Source organism: Rhinopithecus roxellana, chromosome 1 (assembly GCF_007565055.1).
Source record: "Rhinopithecus roxellana isolate Shanxi Qingling chromosome 1, ASM756505v1, whole genome shotgun sequence".
In the NCBI taxonomy this organism is placed as follows: Eukaryota; Metazoa; Chordata; class Mammalia; order Primates; family Cercopithecidae; genus Rhinopithecus; species Rhinopithecus roxellana.
The window spans coordinates 96,327,974-96,346,558 of record NC_044549.1 but is presented as its reverse complement, the minus strand read 5'-3'; the positions used below and the strand labels follow the sequence as shown (position 1 = coordinate 96,346,558).

The window sequence follows — 18,585 nt, the reverse complement described above, 5'->3', positions numbered from 1 at the left end:
TATATTTAATGTCTATTGAATAAAAGATAGATGCTAACATTCTAAATAAAAAGACTAGGTGCTTAATGAGATAAACCTATAATTCAAGCTTTTAAATTTTTTAAATATTTTAATCAAAATGACAACCTAAAATTATGTTTAAATTGGCTTATTAATAAATTGTTGAGTATCTACTGTGTTGCACCAATAATAGAGAATTATTGAACCATGGGATTTTGACAATGAAAGAACGTAATACATTGTGAAAATGAGACTACATATTCTACAGATTTAGAATCATTGATAGGGAAAATCAGAGGTAAAATCTCCTTAAGTGATTAGATGGGATGATTCAACATCCTGATGCTGTAATTGAGAAAGTAGGGACCTAGCAGAAAAGAAATTAGAAAAACATACAAACAAACTTTAGAGTCAATGGAAGGCAAGATCAAAGGAAGTCAAACATGAGATGGACCTTTAAGAATGAGCGGAACTGGGGCCGGGTACAGTGGCTCACGGTTGTAATCCCAGCACTTTAGGAGGCTGAGGTGGGCGGATCACGAGGTCAGGAGATCGAGACTATCCTGGCTAACACAGTGAAACCCCATCTCTACTAAAAATACAAAAAATTAGATGGGCGTGGTGGCGGGCGCCCATAGTCCCAGCTACTCAGGAGGCTGAGGCAGGAGAATGGCGTGAACCCGGGAGGCGGAGCTTGCAGTGAGCCGAGATCTCGCCACTGCACTCCAGCCTGGGTGACAGAGCGAGACTCCATCTCAAAAAAAAAAAAAAAAAAAAAAAAAAAAAAGAATGAGTGGAACTTGCTATGGTCTAAGACAGAAATCAAAGTATTCCATGAAATGAGAAAACGAGTGGGGATGTTAGTAAGAGACAGGAAAGGTTCGAGAGCCAATGTTCAACATGATTTGAACACACTTAGAGAATTGTGGGTGAAAAGACTGAATGGATTCTACGACACTAGGTTTCAAACATTTTCTAAAGCCAGGCAGAGGACTTCATATTTTATGTGGTAGAAAACAAGTAACCAGAAATCTTAACAGATTAAAAGCTCTAAAAATTCTGTCTTATTCTGCGTTAGAGGCAAATAAACCACAGTTCTGTGGCTTTATATGATTTCCCCAGTTAGGAATAGTATAAAACAGCCACACTTACCACATAATGCTGCTGCTTTTGGGGTACTTCAACCAACAATTCGTTCAAGTACAATGGGTAAATGCTGCTGAGGTTGGCTATTTCCCTAGATTCTAAATAGAATTTGTATGAAGGAGGGTATATTTTCTTGTGAGGAAAAATTCTTGCATGTATTCAAATATGAATCCTTGACAAAGAAAAATATGTCCTTTGGTTATTTATTTATTTATTTAGAGACAAGGTCTAATTCTTACCCAGGCTGGAGTACAGTGGCGCAATTATAGCTCGCTACAGCCTCCACCTCCTGGACTGCAGTGAGACTCCCACCTCAGTCTTCCCAGTAGCTGGGACCACAGGTATGCACCATCATGCTTGGCTAATTTTGAAATTTTTTTTGTAGAGACAGAGTTTCATTATGTTACCCAGGCTGGTCTCAAACTCCTGGGCTCAAGCAATCCTCCCTCCTTGGACTCCAAAAGTGCTGGGATTACAGGCATGAAACACCACATCCAGTCATGTCCTCTGGTCTTAAAATGACTATTTTTCAAATGCACTATTAATTCCTTACACAAAATATGCAATCGAGATTTCGTATGAAACATATTGACAGCAAAAAACAAAAAAAAAGTTTATGAGCTAGTCAGTGAAAGATTAGAAAAAATGTTTAAAACTGAATTTTCCATATTGAATGGGCATAAATTTTAATATTTTAACTACTTCATCCTTCACAATCATGCTCAAAATAAGTATTTCCAGAAAGACAAATAGTAGAGAATGTGCCCATTCTTCAAACTTAAACAGATTTTGGTCCCATATATCTGGAATTGATTGAACCAGTATATTAAAAAGACAAATCAGAAAGATTCAACCAATTGCATCCATTGAAAATGTTTTTTAAAGATTGAGAACCATGTGTGTTGTGCATTACCACATTTATGACAGCACATCTGTGATTGCTCACCACTATAACTTACCCCAGTTTTATCACACAAGCGTAAAGTATGAAATGATCCAACAGCAAATAATTCTCCATCTGGAGCCCAGGCAACTGAAGTAATAGGATGCTCATGAGGTTGTGAATTGTACAGTGGGCGGCTGTAACTATCCCATACCTACAAAAGCAATTTTTAAAAATATTTTATAATATCACAGAGAAGTTTACCAAAACTAAAATAAAAATGTTTTATAACAGACACCACATAAAAAGAAGTTTGTCTTCCAGCAAGGTAGTAAATAAAAATTTAGAAATCAGCACCTTATATATTAGCAATTAAATGTCTTTACTATCACACGAGGGGAAAACAAAGCTGTATTCCTTGAAGCCTAAATATTTCAAAAAGAAACTATTTTATAACATTGTCATAATTTTCAGATTTTACTAAATCTCTGAACATAAAATCTACCTACTTTAAGTCTTTTAAATATAACAGTACTTTTTGAAATGTTTAGTTCTTAGCTTTGTTTTGTTTTTTGAATTTTAGAGACAGGGTCTCACTCTGTGGCCTAGGCTGGAGTACAGTAGCATGATCATAGCTCACTGCAGTCTTGATCTCCTGGGCTCAAGAGATCCTCCTGCTTTAGCCTCCCAAGTAGCAAGGACTACAGGTACATGCTGCCACACTTGGCTAATTTTTTAATTTTTGTAGAGACAGGGTCTTGTTATATTGCCTAGGCTGTTCTCCAGCTCCTGGTCTCAAGTAACCCTACTGACTTGGCCTCTCAAAGCACTGGGGTTATAGGTATGAGCTACCATATCTAGCTTGCTTACCATTTTGCCTAAATTTTTTTCTCCCTGTAAGGGCTGTACCTACTTTCTCTAAAAGTATTTATTTCAATTTAATTGTGTCTAACTCTAGTTATTAATACATTAAACCTTATTCCTCTCTACAAATTATTTTGTCCTGAAATTGATCAATATTTAGTAAACCAGCAGGGTTGATTTTTAAAAACACACTGAATTGACTTAAATTGAGTCACGGTAAAATTACAGGCTATACTGATATTGTTAGTTATTAAATATCAAACTCTATAGTAATCAATGAGATCCTCTTTTGTTTAGAGAGAGAGGGTCTCACTTTGTTGCCCAGGCTGGAATGCAGTGGCACAATTATGGCTCACCACAGCCTTGACCACCTGTGCTCAAGTGATCCACTCACCTCAGCCTCCCAAGTAGCTGGGACCACAGATGTGCTCCACCACAACTGGCTAATTTCTTTTTGTAGAGGTAGGGTCTCACTGTGTTGTCCAGGCTAATGACATAGTCTTTATGAAGTCCATGCTTTAAAATACCACTTAACATTATAAAATAATTTGCTAAATTACTGGAGTATAAAGACATGGCTAAAGTAAAAAACTAAAAAAAATTCTTATATGCTAAGTACTTATAAATTTGATTCTTTCAGCCAAGTGATAAATCTAAACATTACATACCTTATATTTACAGTCTTCACCAGCAGATAAAATAAGATCATTGACTGAGTTCCAATCTACTTTTAAAATAATGCCATCATGAGCTTTCCACTGTGAGAAAAAAATATTATTCATAACTTTAAAAGCACTTAAGTTTTTTTCTATAAGAAAATATATTTTGCCTCTTTCTAATGACTCCCTTGTCATCTTCTCACGGATTCCTGTCTTTCTTTTATAGCCATTGTACAATACCTCATTTGCTTGTTTCATTTGTAATTTACACTAACGCAAGCACCGAGCACCTAAGACATCCACTATACAGCTTCAAACCTTATGAATTTCCTCGGTTGCCTGGACTCCAGATGGAAAATTACTTGCTGCTAAACTATTTCAAGATTGACATTTGTATGATAACACTGAATGAATATGTTATGTATTCCAAAAATGTCAACTGAATCCAAATCTTGCTTTCTCCTTCATACAGCAGATGCCATTACTGTTATTGCCTTCATGCTTGTTTATTTATTTATTTATTTATTTATTTATTTATTTATTGAGGCAGGGTCTCACTGTCACGCAGGTTGGAGTTCAATGATGTGATCAGGGCTAACTGCAGTCTCCACCTCCCACACTCAAGCAATCCTCTTGCCTCAGCCTCCCGAGTAGCTGGGACTACAGGCACGTGTCACCACACCCAGCTAATTTTTTTTTTTTTTCATTTTTGGTAAAGAACTCTTGCTATGTTGCCTAGGCTAGTCTTAAACTCCTGGGCTCAAGTAATCCTCCTGCCTTGGCCTCCCAAAGTGCTGGGATTATAGGCGTGAGCTACCATGTTCGGCTCCCCCAACCATTTTTTTAAAAAAACTTCTGCACAAACATCTTTAATACCCTCTTCATTTCATTCTGTTCGTCATATTCTTCTAAGTTTCATTCACTTTATCTTCATGTGTCTGGTTTATAACTGGAGTACTCTGAGAAACTTTTGCTGTATTTACCATGTAACAAAAAGATGTTTTCCATGGATAAGTATATATTCCATGTATATAGTCATTCTTTGGTATCTGTAGGGGATTGGTTCCAGTACCTCCTACTGATATGAAAATCATAAGTTCCTAATATAAAATGGCACAATATTTGCATATAATCTATGCATATCCTCCTACATACTTATAATCGTCTCTAGATTACTTACTATAGAAATAAAATGGCAATACTATGTAAATAGCTGTATTGTTAGGGAATAATGACAAGAGCAAAGTCTATACACATTCAGCACAGATGCCATCTTTTTTAATATATTTGATTCATGGTTAGTTTAATCTATCAGTGCAGAACCCATGGTTATGCTGAATGTACATACTATGCATAGACATAGGTGTTTATAAGTCATGCAGAAACTAGCAATCCCAACAGTAAACATGGATGTCTTGCTCTTAAATGTAATTCATGGGCCCATTTGGCTATTATCTAACCTGTAATTAAATGCTACCATGGGCAGAATAATGTAACTAAAAAGAATTAACCTTCTTTTAAGACTATAAGTATATTTTAATGTCTGAGTCAACTGACTTCACATCAAAGGGTGGCAGATTTTAAGGGCTTTCCCCTCAGGCCCTGCCCAATCTATTGCTCTTATTGTATATAGTACAAAGTATTAAATGTGGGCCAAATAAACTCTAAGAATAAGCAACAATTCATAACTTGCTTTATTCAAAATATAAAAAAATATACATTTTCAAAAACAAATGTTTTGATAACACATGTTAAAAAGCAATAGTTCTCACAATTAACTGCCAAATTAATCCAATGTCCTGAAATACACTACAAGGACAAATGTAACAATATATACAGCTACACATATACATACAGATTCTTTTTTGTTTTTCTTTTTTTGAAATGGAGTCTTACTCTGTCATCCAGGCTGGAGTGCAATGACCTGATCTCGGCTCACTGCAACCTCCGCCTCCCAGGTTCAAGCTATTTTCATGTCTCAGCCTCCCAAGCAGCTGGGACTACAGATGCCCACCACCACGCCCAGCTAATTTTTATATTTTTAGTAGAGATGGGGTTTTGCCATGTTGGTCAGGTTGGTCTTGAACTCCTGACCTCAAGTCATCCACCCGCCTTGGCCTCCCAAACTGCTGGGATTACAGGCATGAGCCACCATGCCCAGCCACGGATTCTTAAGAGTTTCACTTTAAAGGGACAAAATAAATATTGCATATTCAAGATTTATGAATAAAATATGATTTAAATTTTCCTCACACTGTAATTTAGGGTATCAACATATATTACAAATATTTGCATATTGTTATACATATAATAATTTTTATTTATTTCTTAATTTATTAGGCATTTTGTAAAATTCCTTTGAACAACAAGCTCCTTGAAGGCAGAAACTATGTTCTGTTTCATTTTGACTCTCATACCTACCACAGTGCCTGGTATATAATAGGTATGCACTACATTTTTATTCAATGAATAAATAAAAATTTCCTCACTATAAAACCAAGTTCTAGGTGTCAAGAAGGCTTTAAAGGAAATGAGATATATACTTCTGAACTGCATTCCACAAGCAAGAATTAATTAAGCACACTTTTTTGTGTACAATCCTAATTTGAATATGTTTTTATGCTCAAGAAGAATTGCAACTGCTTTAGTCTCCCAAAAGGAATAGATAATTTGCATGAAGTTACTAATTATACTTTAAGTCCTGTTTCTCTCTAGCTAATTTTGGCAATGGATACTTTGCTTCTCTCTGCTACCTCCTGGCCCAAAGGTTCTATTGAACCACTAAACCATATTTTACTTGACCAACGGTGATATAACCAGCTTCCCGAGTTTCATTTATACAAGCCTAATCACAGGTATCTAAACAAATTCACAGGGACACAATTCCAAGATGGCTGAATAGGAACAGCTCTGGTCTGCAGCTCCCATTGTGATCAGCACAGAAGATGGGTGATTTCTGCATTTCCAACCGAGCTCTGAAGAGAGCAGTGGTTTTCCCAGCATGGTGTTTGAGTTTTGAGAATGGACAGACTGCCTCCTCAAGTGGGTCCCTGACCCCCATGTAACCTAACTGGGAGACACCTTCCAGTAGAGGCCAACTGACACCTCACACAGGCAGATGCCCATCTGGCACGAAGCTTCCAGAGGAAGGATCAGGCAGCAATATTTGCTGTTCTGCAATATTTGCTATTCTGCAGCCTCTGCTGGTGATACTCAGGCAAACAGGGCCTGAAGTGGACCTCCAGCAAACTCCGACAGACCTGCAGCTGAGGGTCCTAACTGTTAGAAGGAAAACTAACAAACAGAATGGAACAGCATCAACATCAACCAAAGGCACATCCACACCAAAACCCCATCTGTAGGTCACCAACATCAAAGACCAAAGAGAAAGCAGAGCAGAAAACCTGAAACTTCTAAAAACCAGAGCACCCCTTCTCCTCCAAAGAATTGCAGCTCCTTGCCAGCAATGGAACAAAGCCAGACAGAGAACGACTTTGACGAGCTGACAGAAGTAGGCTTCAGAAGGTCAGTAATAACAAACTTCTCCGAGTTAAAGGAGCATGTTCTAACCCATCCCAAGGAAGCTAAAAACCTTGAAAAAAGATTAGATGAATGGCTAACTAGAATAAACAGCGTAGAGAACATCTTAAATGACCTGACGGAGCTGAAAACCGTGGCACGAGAACTACGTGACACATGCACAAGCTTCAGTAGCCGATTAGATCAAGTGGAAGAAAGGGTATCAGTGATTGAAGATCGAATTAATGAAATAAAGTGAGAAGAGAAGTTAAGAGAAAAAAGAATAAAAAAAAATGAACAAAGCCTCCAAGAAATATGGGACTATGTGAAAAGACCAAATCTCCGTTTGATTGGTGTACCTGAAAGTGATGGGGAGAATGAAACCAAGTTGGAAAACACTCTTCAGGATATTATCCAAGAGAACTTCCCCAACCTAGCGAGGCAGGCCAACATTCAAATTCAGGAAATACAGAGAATACCACAAAGATATTCCTCAAGAAGAGCAACCTCAAGACACATAATTGTGAGATTCACCATGGTAGAGATGAAGGAAAAAAAGTTAAGGGCAGCCAGAAAGCAAGGTCGAGTTATCCACAAAGGGAATTCCATCAGACTAACAGTGGATCTCTCAGCAGAAACTCTACAAGCCAGCAGAGAGTGGGGGCCATTATTCAACATTCTTAAAGAAAAGAATTTTCTTTTTTTTGTTTGTTTGTTTTTCTTTTTTTTTTTTTTATTATACTTTAAGTTCTAGGGTACATGTGCATAACGTGCAGGTTTGTTACATATGTATACTTGTGCCATGTTGGTGTGCTGCACCCATCAACTCATCAGCACCCATCAATTCGTCATTTATATCAGGTAAAACTCCCAATGCAATCCCTCCCCCCTCCCCCCTCCCCATGATAGGCCCCGATGTGTGATGTTCCCCTTCCTGAGTCCAAGTGATGTCATTGTTCAGTTCCCACCTATGAGTGAGAACATGCAGTGTTTGGTTTTCTGTTCTTGTGATAGTTTGCTAAGAATGATGGTTTCCAGCTGCATCCATGTCCCTACAAAGGACACAAACTCACCCTTTTTTATGGCTGCATAATAATCCATGGTGTATATGTGCCACATTTTCTTAATCCAGTCTGTCACAGATGGACATTTGGGTCGATTCCAAGTCTTCGCTACTGTGAATAGTGCCGCAATAAACATATGTGTGCATGTGTCTTTATAGCAGCATGATTTATAATCCTTTGGGTATATACCCAGTAGTGGGATGGCTGGGTCATATGGTACATCTAGTTCTAGATCCTTGAGGAATCGCCATACTGTTTTCCATAATGGTTGAACTAGTTTACAATCCCACCAACAGTGTAAAAGTGTTCCTATTTCTCCACATCCTCTCCAGCACCTGTTGTTTCCTGACTTTTTAATGATTGCCATTCTAACTGGTGTGAGATGATATCTCATTGTGGTTTTGATTTGCATCTCTCTGATGGCCAGTGATGATGAGCATTTTTTCATGTGTCTGTTGGCTGTATGAATGTCTTCTTTTGAGAAATGTCTGTTCATATCCTTTGCCCACTTTTTGATGGGGTTGTTTGGTTTTTTTTTGTAAATTTGTTTGAGTTCTTTGTAGATTTTGGATATTAGCCCTTTGTCAGATGAGTAGATTGCAAAAATTTTCTCCCATTCTGTAGGTTGCCTGTTCACTCTGATGGTAGTTTCTTTTGCTGTGCAGAAGCTCTTTAGTTTAATTAGATCCCATTTGTCAATTTTGGCTTTTGCTGCCGTTGCTTTTGGTGTTTTAGACATGAAGTCCTTGCCCATGCCTATGTCCTGAATGGCATTACCTAGGTTTTCTTCTAGGATTTTTATGGTATTAGGTCTAACATTTGAGTCTCTAATCCATCTTGAATTAATTTTCGTATAAGGGGTAAGGAAAGGATCCAGTTTCAGCTTTCTACTTATGGCTAGCCAATTTTCCCAGCACCATTTATTAAATAGGGAATCCTTTCCCCATTTCTTGTTTCTCTCAGGTTTGTCAAAGATCACATGGCTGTAGATGTGTGGTATTATTTCTGAGGACTCTGTTCTGTTCCATTGGTCTATATCTCAGTTTTGTTACCAGTACCATGCTGTTTTGGTTACTGTAGCCTTGTAGTATAGTTTGAAGTCAGGTAGCGTGATGCCTCCAGCTTTGTTCTTATGACTTAGGATTGTCTTGGCAATGCGGGCTCTTTTTTGGTTCCATATGAACTTTAAAGCTGTTTTTTCCAATTCTGTGAAGAAACTCATTGGTAGCTTGATGGGGATGGCATTGAATCTATAAATAATCTTGGGCAGTATGGCCATTTTCACGATATTGATTCTTCCTATCCATGAGCATGGTATGTTCTTCCATTTGTTTGTGTCCTCTTTTATTTCACTGAGCAGTGGTTTGTAGTTCTCCTTGAAGAGGTCCTTTACATCCCTTGTAAGTTGGATTCCTAGGGCCAGATGGATTCACAGCTGAATTCTATCAGAGGTACAAGGAGGAGCTGGTACCATTCCTTCTGAAACTATTCCAATCAATAGAAAAAGAGGGAATCCTCCCTAACTCATTTTATGAGGCCAACATCATCCTGACACCAAAGCCTGGCAGAGACACAACAAAAAAAGAAAATTTTAGACCAATACCCCTGATGAACATCGATGCAAAAATCCTCAATAAAATACTGGCAAACCGGATTCAGCAGCACATCAAAAAGCTTATCCACCATGATCAAGTGGGCTTCATCCCTGGGATGCAAGGCTGGTTCAACATTCGCAAATCAATAAACGTAATCCAGCATATAAACAGAACCAAAGACAAGAACCACATGATTATCTCAATAGATGCAGAAAAGGCTTTTGACAAAATTCAACAGCCCTTCATGCTAAAAACGCTCAATAAATTCGGTATTGATGGAACGTATCTCAAAATAATAAGAGCTATTTATGACAAACCCACAGCCAATATCATACTGAATGGGCAAAAACTGGAAAAATTCCCTTTGAAAATTGGCACAAGACAGGGATGCCCTCTCTCACCACTCCTATTCAACATAGTGTTGGAAGTTCTGGCTAGGGCAATCAGGCAAGAGAAAGAAATCAAGGGTATCCAGTTAGGAAAAGAAGAAGTCAAATTGTCCCTGTTTGCAGATGACATGATTGTATATTTAGAAAACCCCATTGTCTCAGCCCAAAATCTCCTTAAGCTGATAAGCAACTTCAGCAAAGTCTCAGGATACAAAATTAATGTGCAAAAATCACAAGCATTCTTATACACCAGTAACAGACAAACAGAGAGCCAAATCATGAATGAACTTCCATTCACAATTGCTTCAAAGAGAATAAAATACCTAGAAAAGAATTTTCAACTCAGAATTTCATATCCAACCAAACTAAGCTTCATAAGTGAAGGAGAAATAAATCCTTTACAGACAAGCAAATGTGAGAGATTGTCACCACCAGGCCTGTCTTACCAGAGCTCCTAAAGGAAGCGGTAAACATGGAAAGGAACAACCAGTACCAGTCACTGCAAAAACATGCCAAATTGTAAAGACCATTGATGCTAGGAAGAAACTGCATCAATTAATGGGCAAAATAACCAGCTAACATCATGTCAGGATCAAATTCACACATAACAATATTAACCTTAAATGTAAATCGGCTAAATGCCCCAGTTAAAAGACACAGACTGGCAAATTGGATGAAGAGTCAAGATCCATCAGTGTGCTGTATTCAGGAGACCCATCTCATGTGCAGAGACACCCATAGGATCAAAATAAAGGGATGCAGGAAGATCTACCATGCAAATGGAAAGCAAAAAAAAAAGTAGGCGTTGCAACCCTAGGCTCTGATAAAACAGACTTTAAACCAACAAAGATCAAAAGAGACAAAGAAGGCCATTACATAATGGTAAAGGGATCAATTCAACAAGAAGAGCTAACTATCCTAAATATATATGCACCCAATACAGGAGCACCCAGATTCATAAAGCAAGTCCTTAGAGACCTGCAAAGAAACTTGGACTCCCACACAATAATAATGGGAGACTTTAACACCCCACTGTCAATATTAGACAGATCAACGAGACAGAAAGTTAACAAGGATATCCAGGACTTGAACTCAGCTCTGCACCAAGCAGACCTAATAGACATCTACAGAACTCTCCACCCCAAATCAACAGAATATACATTCTTCTCAGCACCACATCACACTTAGTCCAAAACTGACCACATAGCAGGAAGTAAAGCACTCCTCAGCAAATGTAAAAGAACAGAAATCACAACAAACTGTCAGACCACAGTGCAATCAAATTAGAACTCAGGATTAAGAAACTCACTCAAAACCACAGAACTACATGGACACTGAAAAACCTGCTCCTGAATGACTACGGCCTGCATAACAAAATGAAGGCAGAAATAAAGATGTTCTTTGAAACCAATGAGAACAAAGATACAATGTACCAGAATCTCTGAGACACATTTAAAGCAGTGTGTAGAGGGAAATTTATAGCATTAAATGCTCACAAAAGAAAACAGGAAAGATCTAAAATTGACACCCTAATATCACAATTAAAAGAACTAGAGAAGCAAGAGCAAACACATTCAAAAGCTAGCAGAAGGCAAGAGAAACAATGGAGATCAGAGAACTGAAGGAGATAGAGACACAAAAAACCTTCCAAAAAATCAATGAATCCAGGAGCTGGTTTTTTGAAAAGATCAACAAAATTCATAGACCACTAGCAAGACTAACAAAGAATAAAAGAGAGAAGAATCAAATAGATGCAATAAAAAATGATAAAGGGGATATTGCCACTGATTTCACAGAAATACAAACTACCATCAGAGAATACAATAAACACCTCTACGCAAATAAACTAGAAAATCTAGAAGACATGGATACACTCCTGGACACATACGCCCTCCAAAGACTAAACCAGGAAGAAGTTGAATCTCTGAATAGACCAATAACAGGCTCTGAAATTGAGGCAATAATCAATAACCTACCAACCAAAAGAAGTCCAGGACCAGATGGATTCACAGCTGAATTCTACCAGAGATACAAAGAGGAGCTGGTACCATTCTTTCTGAAACTATTCCAGTCAATAGAAAAAGAGGGAACCCTCTCTAACTCATTTTATAAGGCCAGCATCATCCTGATACCAAAGTCTGGCAGAGACACAATAAAAAAAGAGAATTTTAGACCAATATCCCTGATGAACATAGATGCAAAAATCTTCAATAAAATACTGGCAAACTGAATCCAGCAGCACATCAAAAAGCTTATCCACCGCCATCAAGTTGGCTTCATCCCTGGGATGCAAAGCTAGTTCAACATACTCAAATAAAGAAATGTAATCCATCACATAAACAGAACTAACAACAAAAACCACATGATTATCTCAATAGATGCAGAAAAGGCCTTTGACAAAATTCAACAGCTCTTAATAAACTAGGTATTGATGGAACATATCTCAAAATAATAAGAGATATTTATGACAAACCCACAGCCAATATCATATTGAATAGGCAAAAACTGGAAGCATTCCCTTTGAAAACTGGCGCAAGACAGGGATGCCCTCTGTCACCATTCCTATTCAACATAGTGTTGGAAGTTCTGGCCAGGGCAATCAGGCAAGAGAAAGAAATAAAGGGTATTCAATTAGGAAAAGAAGAAGTCAAATTGTCCCTGTTTGCAGATGACACGATTGCATATTTAGAAAACCCCATCATCTCAGCCCAAAATCTCCTTAAGTTGATAACCAACTTCAGCAAAGTCTCAGGACACAAAATCAATGTGCAAAAATCACAAGCATTCCTATACACCAATGACAAACAGCCAAATCATGAGTGAACTCCCATTCACAATTGCTGCAGATAATAAAATGCCTAGGAATCCAACTTACAAGGGATGTGAGGGACCTTTTAAAGAAGAACTACAAACCACTGCTCAACAAAATAAAGGAGGACACAAACAAATGGAAGAATATTCCATGCTCATGGATAGGAAGAACAATATCATGAAAATGGCCATGCTATCCAAGGTAATTTATAGATTCAATGCCATCCCCATCAAGCTACCAATGACTTTCTTCACAGAATTGGAAAAAACTAAAGTTCATATGGAACCAAAAAAGAGTCAGGACTGCCAAGACAATCCTAAACAAAAAAAACAAAACTGGAGGTATCACACTACCTGACTTCAAACTATACCACAAGGCTACAGTAACCAAAACAGTCTGGTACTGGACCAAAACAGAGATATAGACCAATGGAACAGAACAGAGTCCTCAGAAATAACACCACACATTTACAACCATCTGATCTTTGACAAACCTGACAAAAACAAGCAATGGGGAAAGGATTCCCTATTTAATAAATGGTGCTGGGAACACTGGCTAGCCATAAGTAGAAAGCTGAAACTGGATCCCTTCCTTACACCTTATACAAAACTTATTTCAAGATGGATTAAAGACTTAAATGTTAGATCTAAAACCATAAAAATCCTAGAAGAAAATCTAGGCAATACCATTCAGGACATAGGCATGGGCAAGGACTTCATGACTAATACACCAAAAGCAATGGCAACAAAAGCCAAATTGACAAATGGGATCTAATTAAACTAAAGAGCTTCCGCACAGCAAAAAGAAACTACCATCAGAGTGAACAGGCAACCTACAAAATGGGAGAAAATTTTTGCAATCTACTCATCTGACAAAGGGCTAATATTCAGAAACTACAAAGAACTTAAACAAATTTACAAGAAAAGAACAAACTACCCCATCAAAAAGTGGGCAAAGCATATGAACAGACACTTCTCAAAAGAAGATATTTATGCAAGCCAACAGACACATGAAAAAAATGCTCATCATCACTGGTCATCAGAGAAATGCAAATCAAAACCACAATGAGATACCATCTCACACACAGTTAGAATGGTGATCATTAAAAAGTCAGGAAACAACAGATGCTGGAGAGGATATGGAGAAATAGAAATGCTTTCACACTGTTGGTGGGATTGTAAACTAGTTCAACCACTGTGGAACACAGTGTGGCGATTCCTCAAGGATCTAGAACTAGAAATACCATTTGACCCAGTCATCCCATTACTGGATATACACCCAAAGGATTATAAATCATGCTACTATAAAGACAGATGCACATGTATGTTTACTGCAGTGCTATTCAAAATAGCAAAGACTTGGAACCAATCCAAATGTCCATCAATGATGGACTGGATTAAGAAAATGTGGTACATATACACCATGGATTACTATGCAGCCATATAAAAGGATGAGTTCATGTCCTTTGTGGGGACATGGATGAAGCTGGAAACCATCATTCTCAGCAAACTATCACAAGGACAGAAAACCAAACACCGCATGTTCTCACTCATAGGTGGGATTTGAACAATGAGAACACGTGGACACAGGACGAGGAACATCACACACCAGGGCCTGTAGTAAGGTGGGGGGATGGGGAAGGGATAGCATTAGGAGAAATACCTAATGTAAATGATGAGTTAATGGGTGCAGCACACCAACATGGCACATGTATACCTATGTAACAAACCTGCACATTGTGCACATGTACCCTAGAACTTAAAGTATTATTAAAAAAAAAAAAGAAAAAAAAAACAAATTCACATAACTATAAACTAAAGGTATAAACTAAAATATTCAACTTGCCTGTTTTTGCTGTATAAATTTCATAGCAGATTTTCAGCGTAGGTAATTGGCATGGAAGGACTTTGACTAAGAGCCATCAGATCTAGTCCTCTTTCCCAGCTTCTTCCCTTTGCCCAAATTTTTTACCTTACGTGCCTAAGGACAGGGGCTTGTATATTCTATTCTTGCATGTCCCTATAGTTTCTAGCAGAGTATTCTGCACACTGTAAAAATGTAAATGCATGTTGGCTGTGTAAAATACACATAGCATAATCTATACAGATGTTATTAATATGGAACCTCAAAGTCATCTCTGTGTCCTTATTCCCTAAAATCTACATCTACTCAACTGTTAAAACACATCTATGCCTGCTGTACCCTGTCAATGTCTACCAACAAATCTCTTACTCAAGATCTAGTCATTCTACAATGTTTTCCTGGTCTCCTCGGTTGACTAAAAGGTAGAGATGGCAGAGCAACTTATAATAGCATAATAATACAGATAATAACAGGTACTCTATATTGAGTGCTTACTGTATGCCTGGAATTGTCCTTTGCACTTCGTAATTTAACTCATTTAATCCTCACAGCAATCCTGTTCAGCTGATATTAGTGTCACTAAGTAAGAGATGAGAAGGCTGACATTCAACAATATTTTATAACTTGCCTAAGGTCATGTATAGGTAAGTAAGTGAATATTTAAACCCAAGTGGCTAACTCCAAAGCCTGTGTTCTTATTAGCAAACTATGCTGTATCATTATCAAAATGAGTTGGAATACCGGGAAAACAAACCTTGTTGGAAATATAAAGATATTCCTTGTTCTGTAATAAAGGCTGATTAAACCATGTACTTAAAGACCAGACTGTAAAAAGACCACCCAAAAGAAAGAGACTCCTAAGCAAGTGCCCTCTAGTTTAGCAGTCAGGCAGACCCTGATAACAATTTACAAATGACTGAAAAGTACCTGTAAAACTTTAGCATTTGGTTGAAGAGGTTTAATGATTAGTTGCTTGCCTGCTGTATAAAGAACCTTTTCTGAATCAGGGCCCCACGCTACTGAATACACTGGTGTTCCTGAAAGATGAAAAAAAAAAAAGGCTGATAAACTTTAATTATTATGCCTTATAAAAAGAGAGATTGTTAAGAGGATCAAAAAAGTCATATGAGGTGTCATTTCATTTCTTCTCTTTTCAACAGACCTTTCAAATTAGAGTATAGTCTGATGTTGAAATGCTGACTGAGTTAATAGTGACCTTTGAAAATCTACTGTGAGCAACTGATATACTATACTTTTAACTAATTAGGATCTTGCTGAGAAAATATGGAGTTTTTAGAAATTCCATATACAATGCTATTGAAATACCTAAGATAAAATAAATATACTTCATTTTAATATGAAGGAATAGTAGAAAAGTCATGATTTATCATTTCCCATCATTGACAGTCATCAGTATGTATTTATTTATTGGCAGCAAATGTTTTTACATTTCTTTGCAACTAGTTCAACAAATGATGTTGGTTTAAAGCAGCAGTCTTGGGGCTTGGCTGCACATTGTAATCACCTAGAGCTTTTTAAAAATTTTTATTTTTAATTTTTGTGGGTACACAGTAGATATATATATTTATGGGGTACATGAGATATTTTGATACAGGCATGCAATATAAAATAATTACATCATGGAAAATGGGGTATCCATCCCCTCAAGCATTTTTCCTTTGTGTTATGAACAATCCAATTATACTCTCACCCTGTTGTGTTATCACATACTAGGACTTACTCATTCATTCTATTTTTGGTACCCATTAACCACCCCACCTCCCTCACAACCCCCATTACCTTTCCCAGGATCTTGTTACCATCCTTCTTCTCTCTATCTCCCTGGGTTCCATTGTTTTGATTTTTAGATCCCACAAATAAGTGAGAACACTCAACGTTTGTCTCTCTGTGCCTGGCTCATTTCACTCAACATAATGAATGAACTATAGTTCCAACCATGTTGTAGCAAATGATTGAATTTCATTCCTTTTTATGGCTGAATAGTACTCCACTGTATATAAGTACCACATTTTCTTTATCTATTCATCTGTTGATGGACACTTAGGTTGCCTCCAAATATTGGTATTGTGAACAGAGTTGCAACAAACACAAAAGTGTAACTATCTCTTTAATATACTGATTTCCTTTCTTTTGGGTATGACCCAGCAATGGAGTTAGAGCCATCAGTATTAAACTGACTCAATGCATAAAGTAACTTAAATTTTACGTATTAAAATACAAATGGTATACTCACCTTATAAATCAATTATCATACCTGATGCTACAACAGGCAACAGAACTTCCCCTCACATGCTACTTAAGCAGCAGACTAATGGACAGAAATAACTTCATCCCAAAATAATCTAATAACCTCCAACTCATGAATTCACAAATGGCAAATTTTTTTATATCAGATTAGGAAAAATTTTGTTATCAGGTTTGGCTTTTGCCTGAAACCTTGGCTTAAAAAAGCTCCAATATCTTATAACTAGCATAAAGTTTACTTCCAGAGGAAAAGCACAAGTTTGATTTACCTACCACTCTATAAACTACATTACACTTGATAGTGTTTTCAATTGCCAATAGGAATTTAGAGATGGGATTTTTAAAATAAATTACATTTAAGCATAGTATTTCTTAGCTTAATTACTTTCTAGGTTACCTAATGTCTTCTGGAAGATTATACTTTATATAAGCCTAGTTTTAAAAAATGACTATCATATTTATTGAAAGCATTGGTTATATGGCAGTAAATAATCTGTATTCCACTTGCCTGGCCCAGTTGCCTATTCATTAGGCAGGTGAATCAAGGTTATGTAGCTAATCTATGAAATAGTAACCCAAATATACTTACAAAACCAGCTTTTAAAAATTGTCGGCCAGGCGCGGTGGCTCAAGCCTGTAATCCCAGCACTTTGGGAGGCCGAGGTGGGCGGATCACGAGGTCAGGAGATCGAGACCACCCTGGCTAACATGGTGAAACCCCGTCTCTACTAAAAATACAAAAAATTAGCCAGGCGTGGTGGCGGTCGCCTGTGGTCCCAGCTACTCGGAGGCTGAGGCGGGAGAATGGCATGAACCCGGGAGGCGGAGCTTGCAGTGAGCCGAGATTGCGCCACTGCACTCCAGCCTGGGCGACACAGCCAGACTCCGTCTCAAAAAAAAAAAAAAAAAAAATTGTCTAGGACTCCTAAATCAGACTATTGTAGTAACTGACTTTCTGTGAATAAATGAACCAATGAATAAATGAATGAATCTTTAAGGAATTTACATTCTTAGTGGAATGAAATCTGAATTTCAGGGTTTGTGGGCAATCAATAAAATTTAATTGTTTATTTAAATGAAAAGCCCAACTGATGATACAATCAACAGGGAATAAATTTCAGTAAGACAAATGCTTTTGTTTAAGAGGTACTCTACTTTTTTTGTGCCATTTTCTCCCTAATAAAAATATAATTCGATTGTGAGCAAGTCCCAATGGTTTATAGAGGTTAGAAAGTCTAGTCTAGACCCAGTCCAAAAAAAGAAACCCTGAAACATGTCTTCCACAGTTCAGGTGTTATAAAATATCTAAATCCTGTTTAGTCAATGACATCTAGGATTGTTCTGGATCAAAGGAACCCACAGAAATTCTTCCTGATGAGATGGCCAACCTCAGAAAGTACTCCTCCTTCTTCTGTATTTGATGAGTATATTTTCTGGGAATATTGTCTGGGAGTAGCCAGGAGTTGACCTGTGCTTCAAAAATAAATCTCCAAATGAACGAAGTTTAACCTTAATAAACTCCCCCA

The 18,585-nt window shown here is 37.5% G+C and overlaps 1 protein-coding gene across 6 annotated transcripts in view; it reads right to left on the bottom strand.

Moving 5' to 3' along the window:
- The window catches only part of IFT80 (intraflagellar transport 80), a 138,116-nt gene that overhangs the window by 84,174 nt on the left and 35,357 nt on the right, over window positions 1–18,585 (bottom strand). For all 6 annotated transcript variants that reach the window (XR_004056691.1, XR_004056692.1, XR_004056693.1 and 3 more), the window contains 3 exons: window positions 15,722–15,831; window positions 3,562–3,651; window positions 2,106–2,243 (listed from right to left, as the gene is read on the bottom strand). Coding sequence is in view for 3 of the 6 variants with exons in the window: in XM_030928156.1 (XP_030784016.1) it covers window positions 2,106–2,243; window positions 3,562–3,651; window positions 15,722–15,831 (338 nt within the window). In the remaining 3 variants the exon portion in view is untranslated. The remainder of the gene's footprint in view (window positions 1–2,105; window positions 2,244–3,561; window positions 3,652–15,721; window positions 15,832–18,585) is intronic.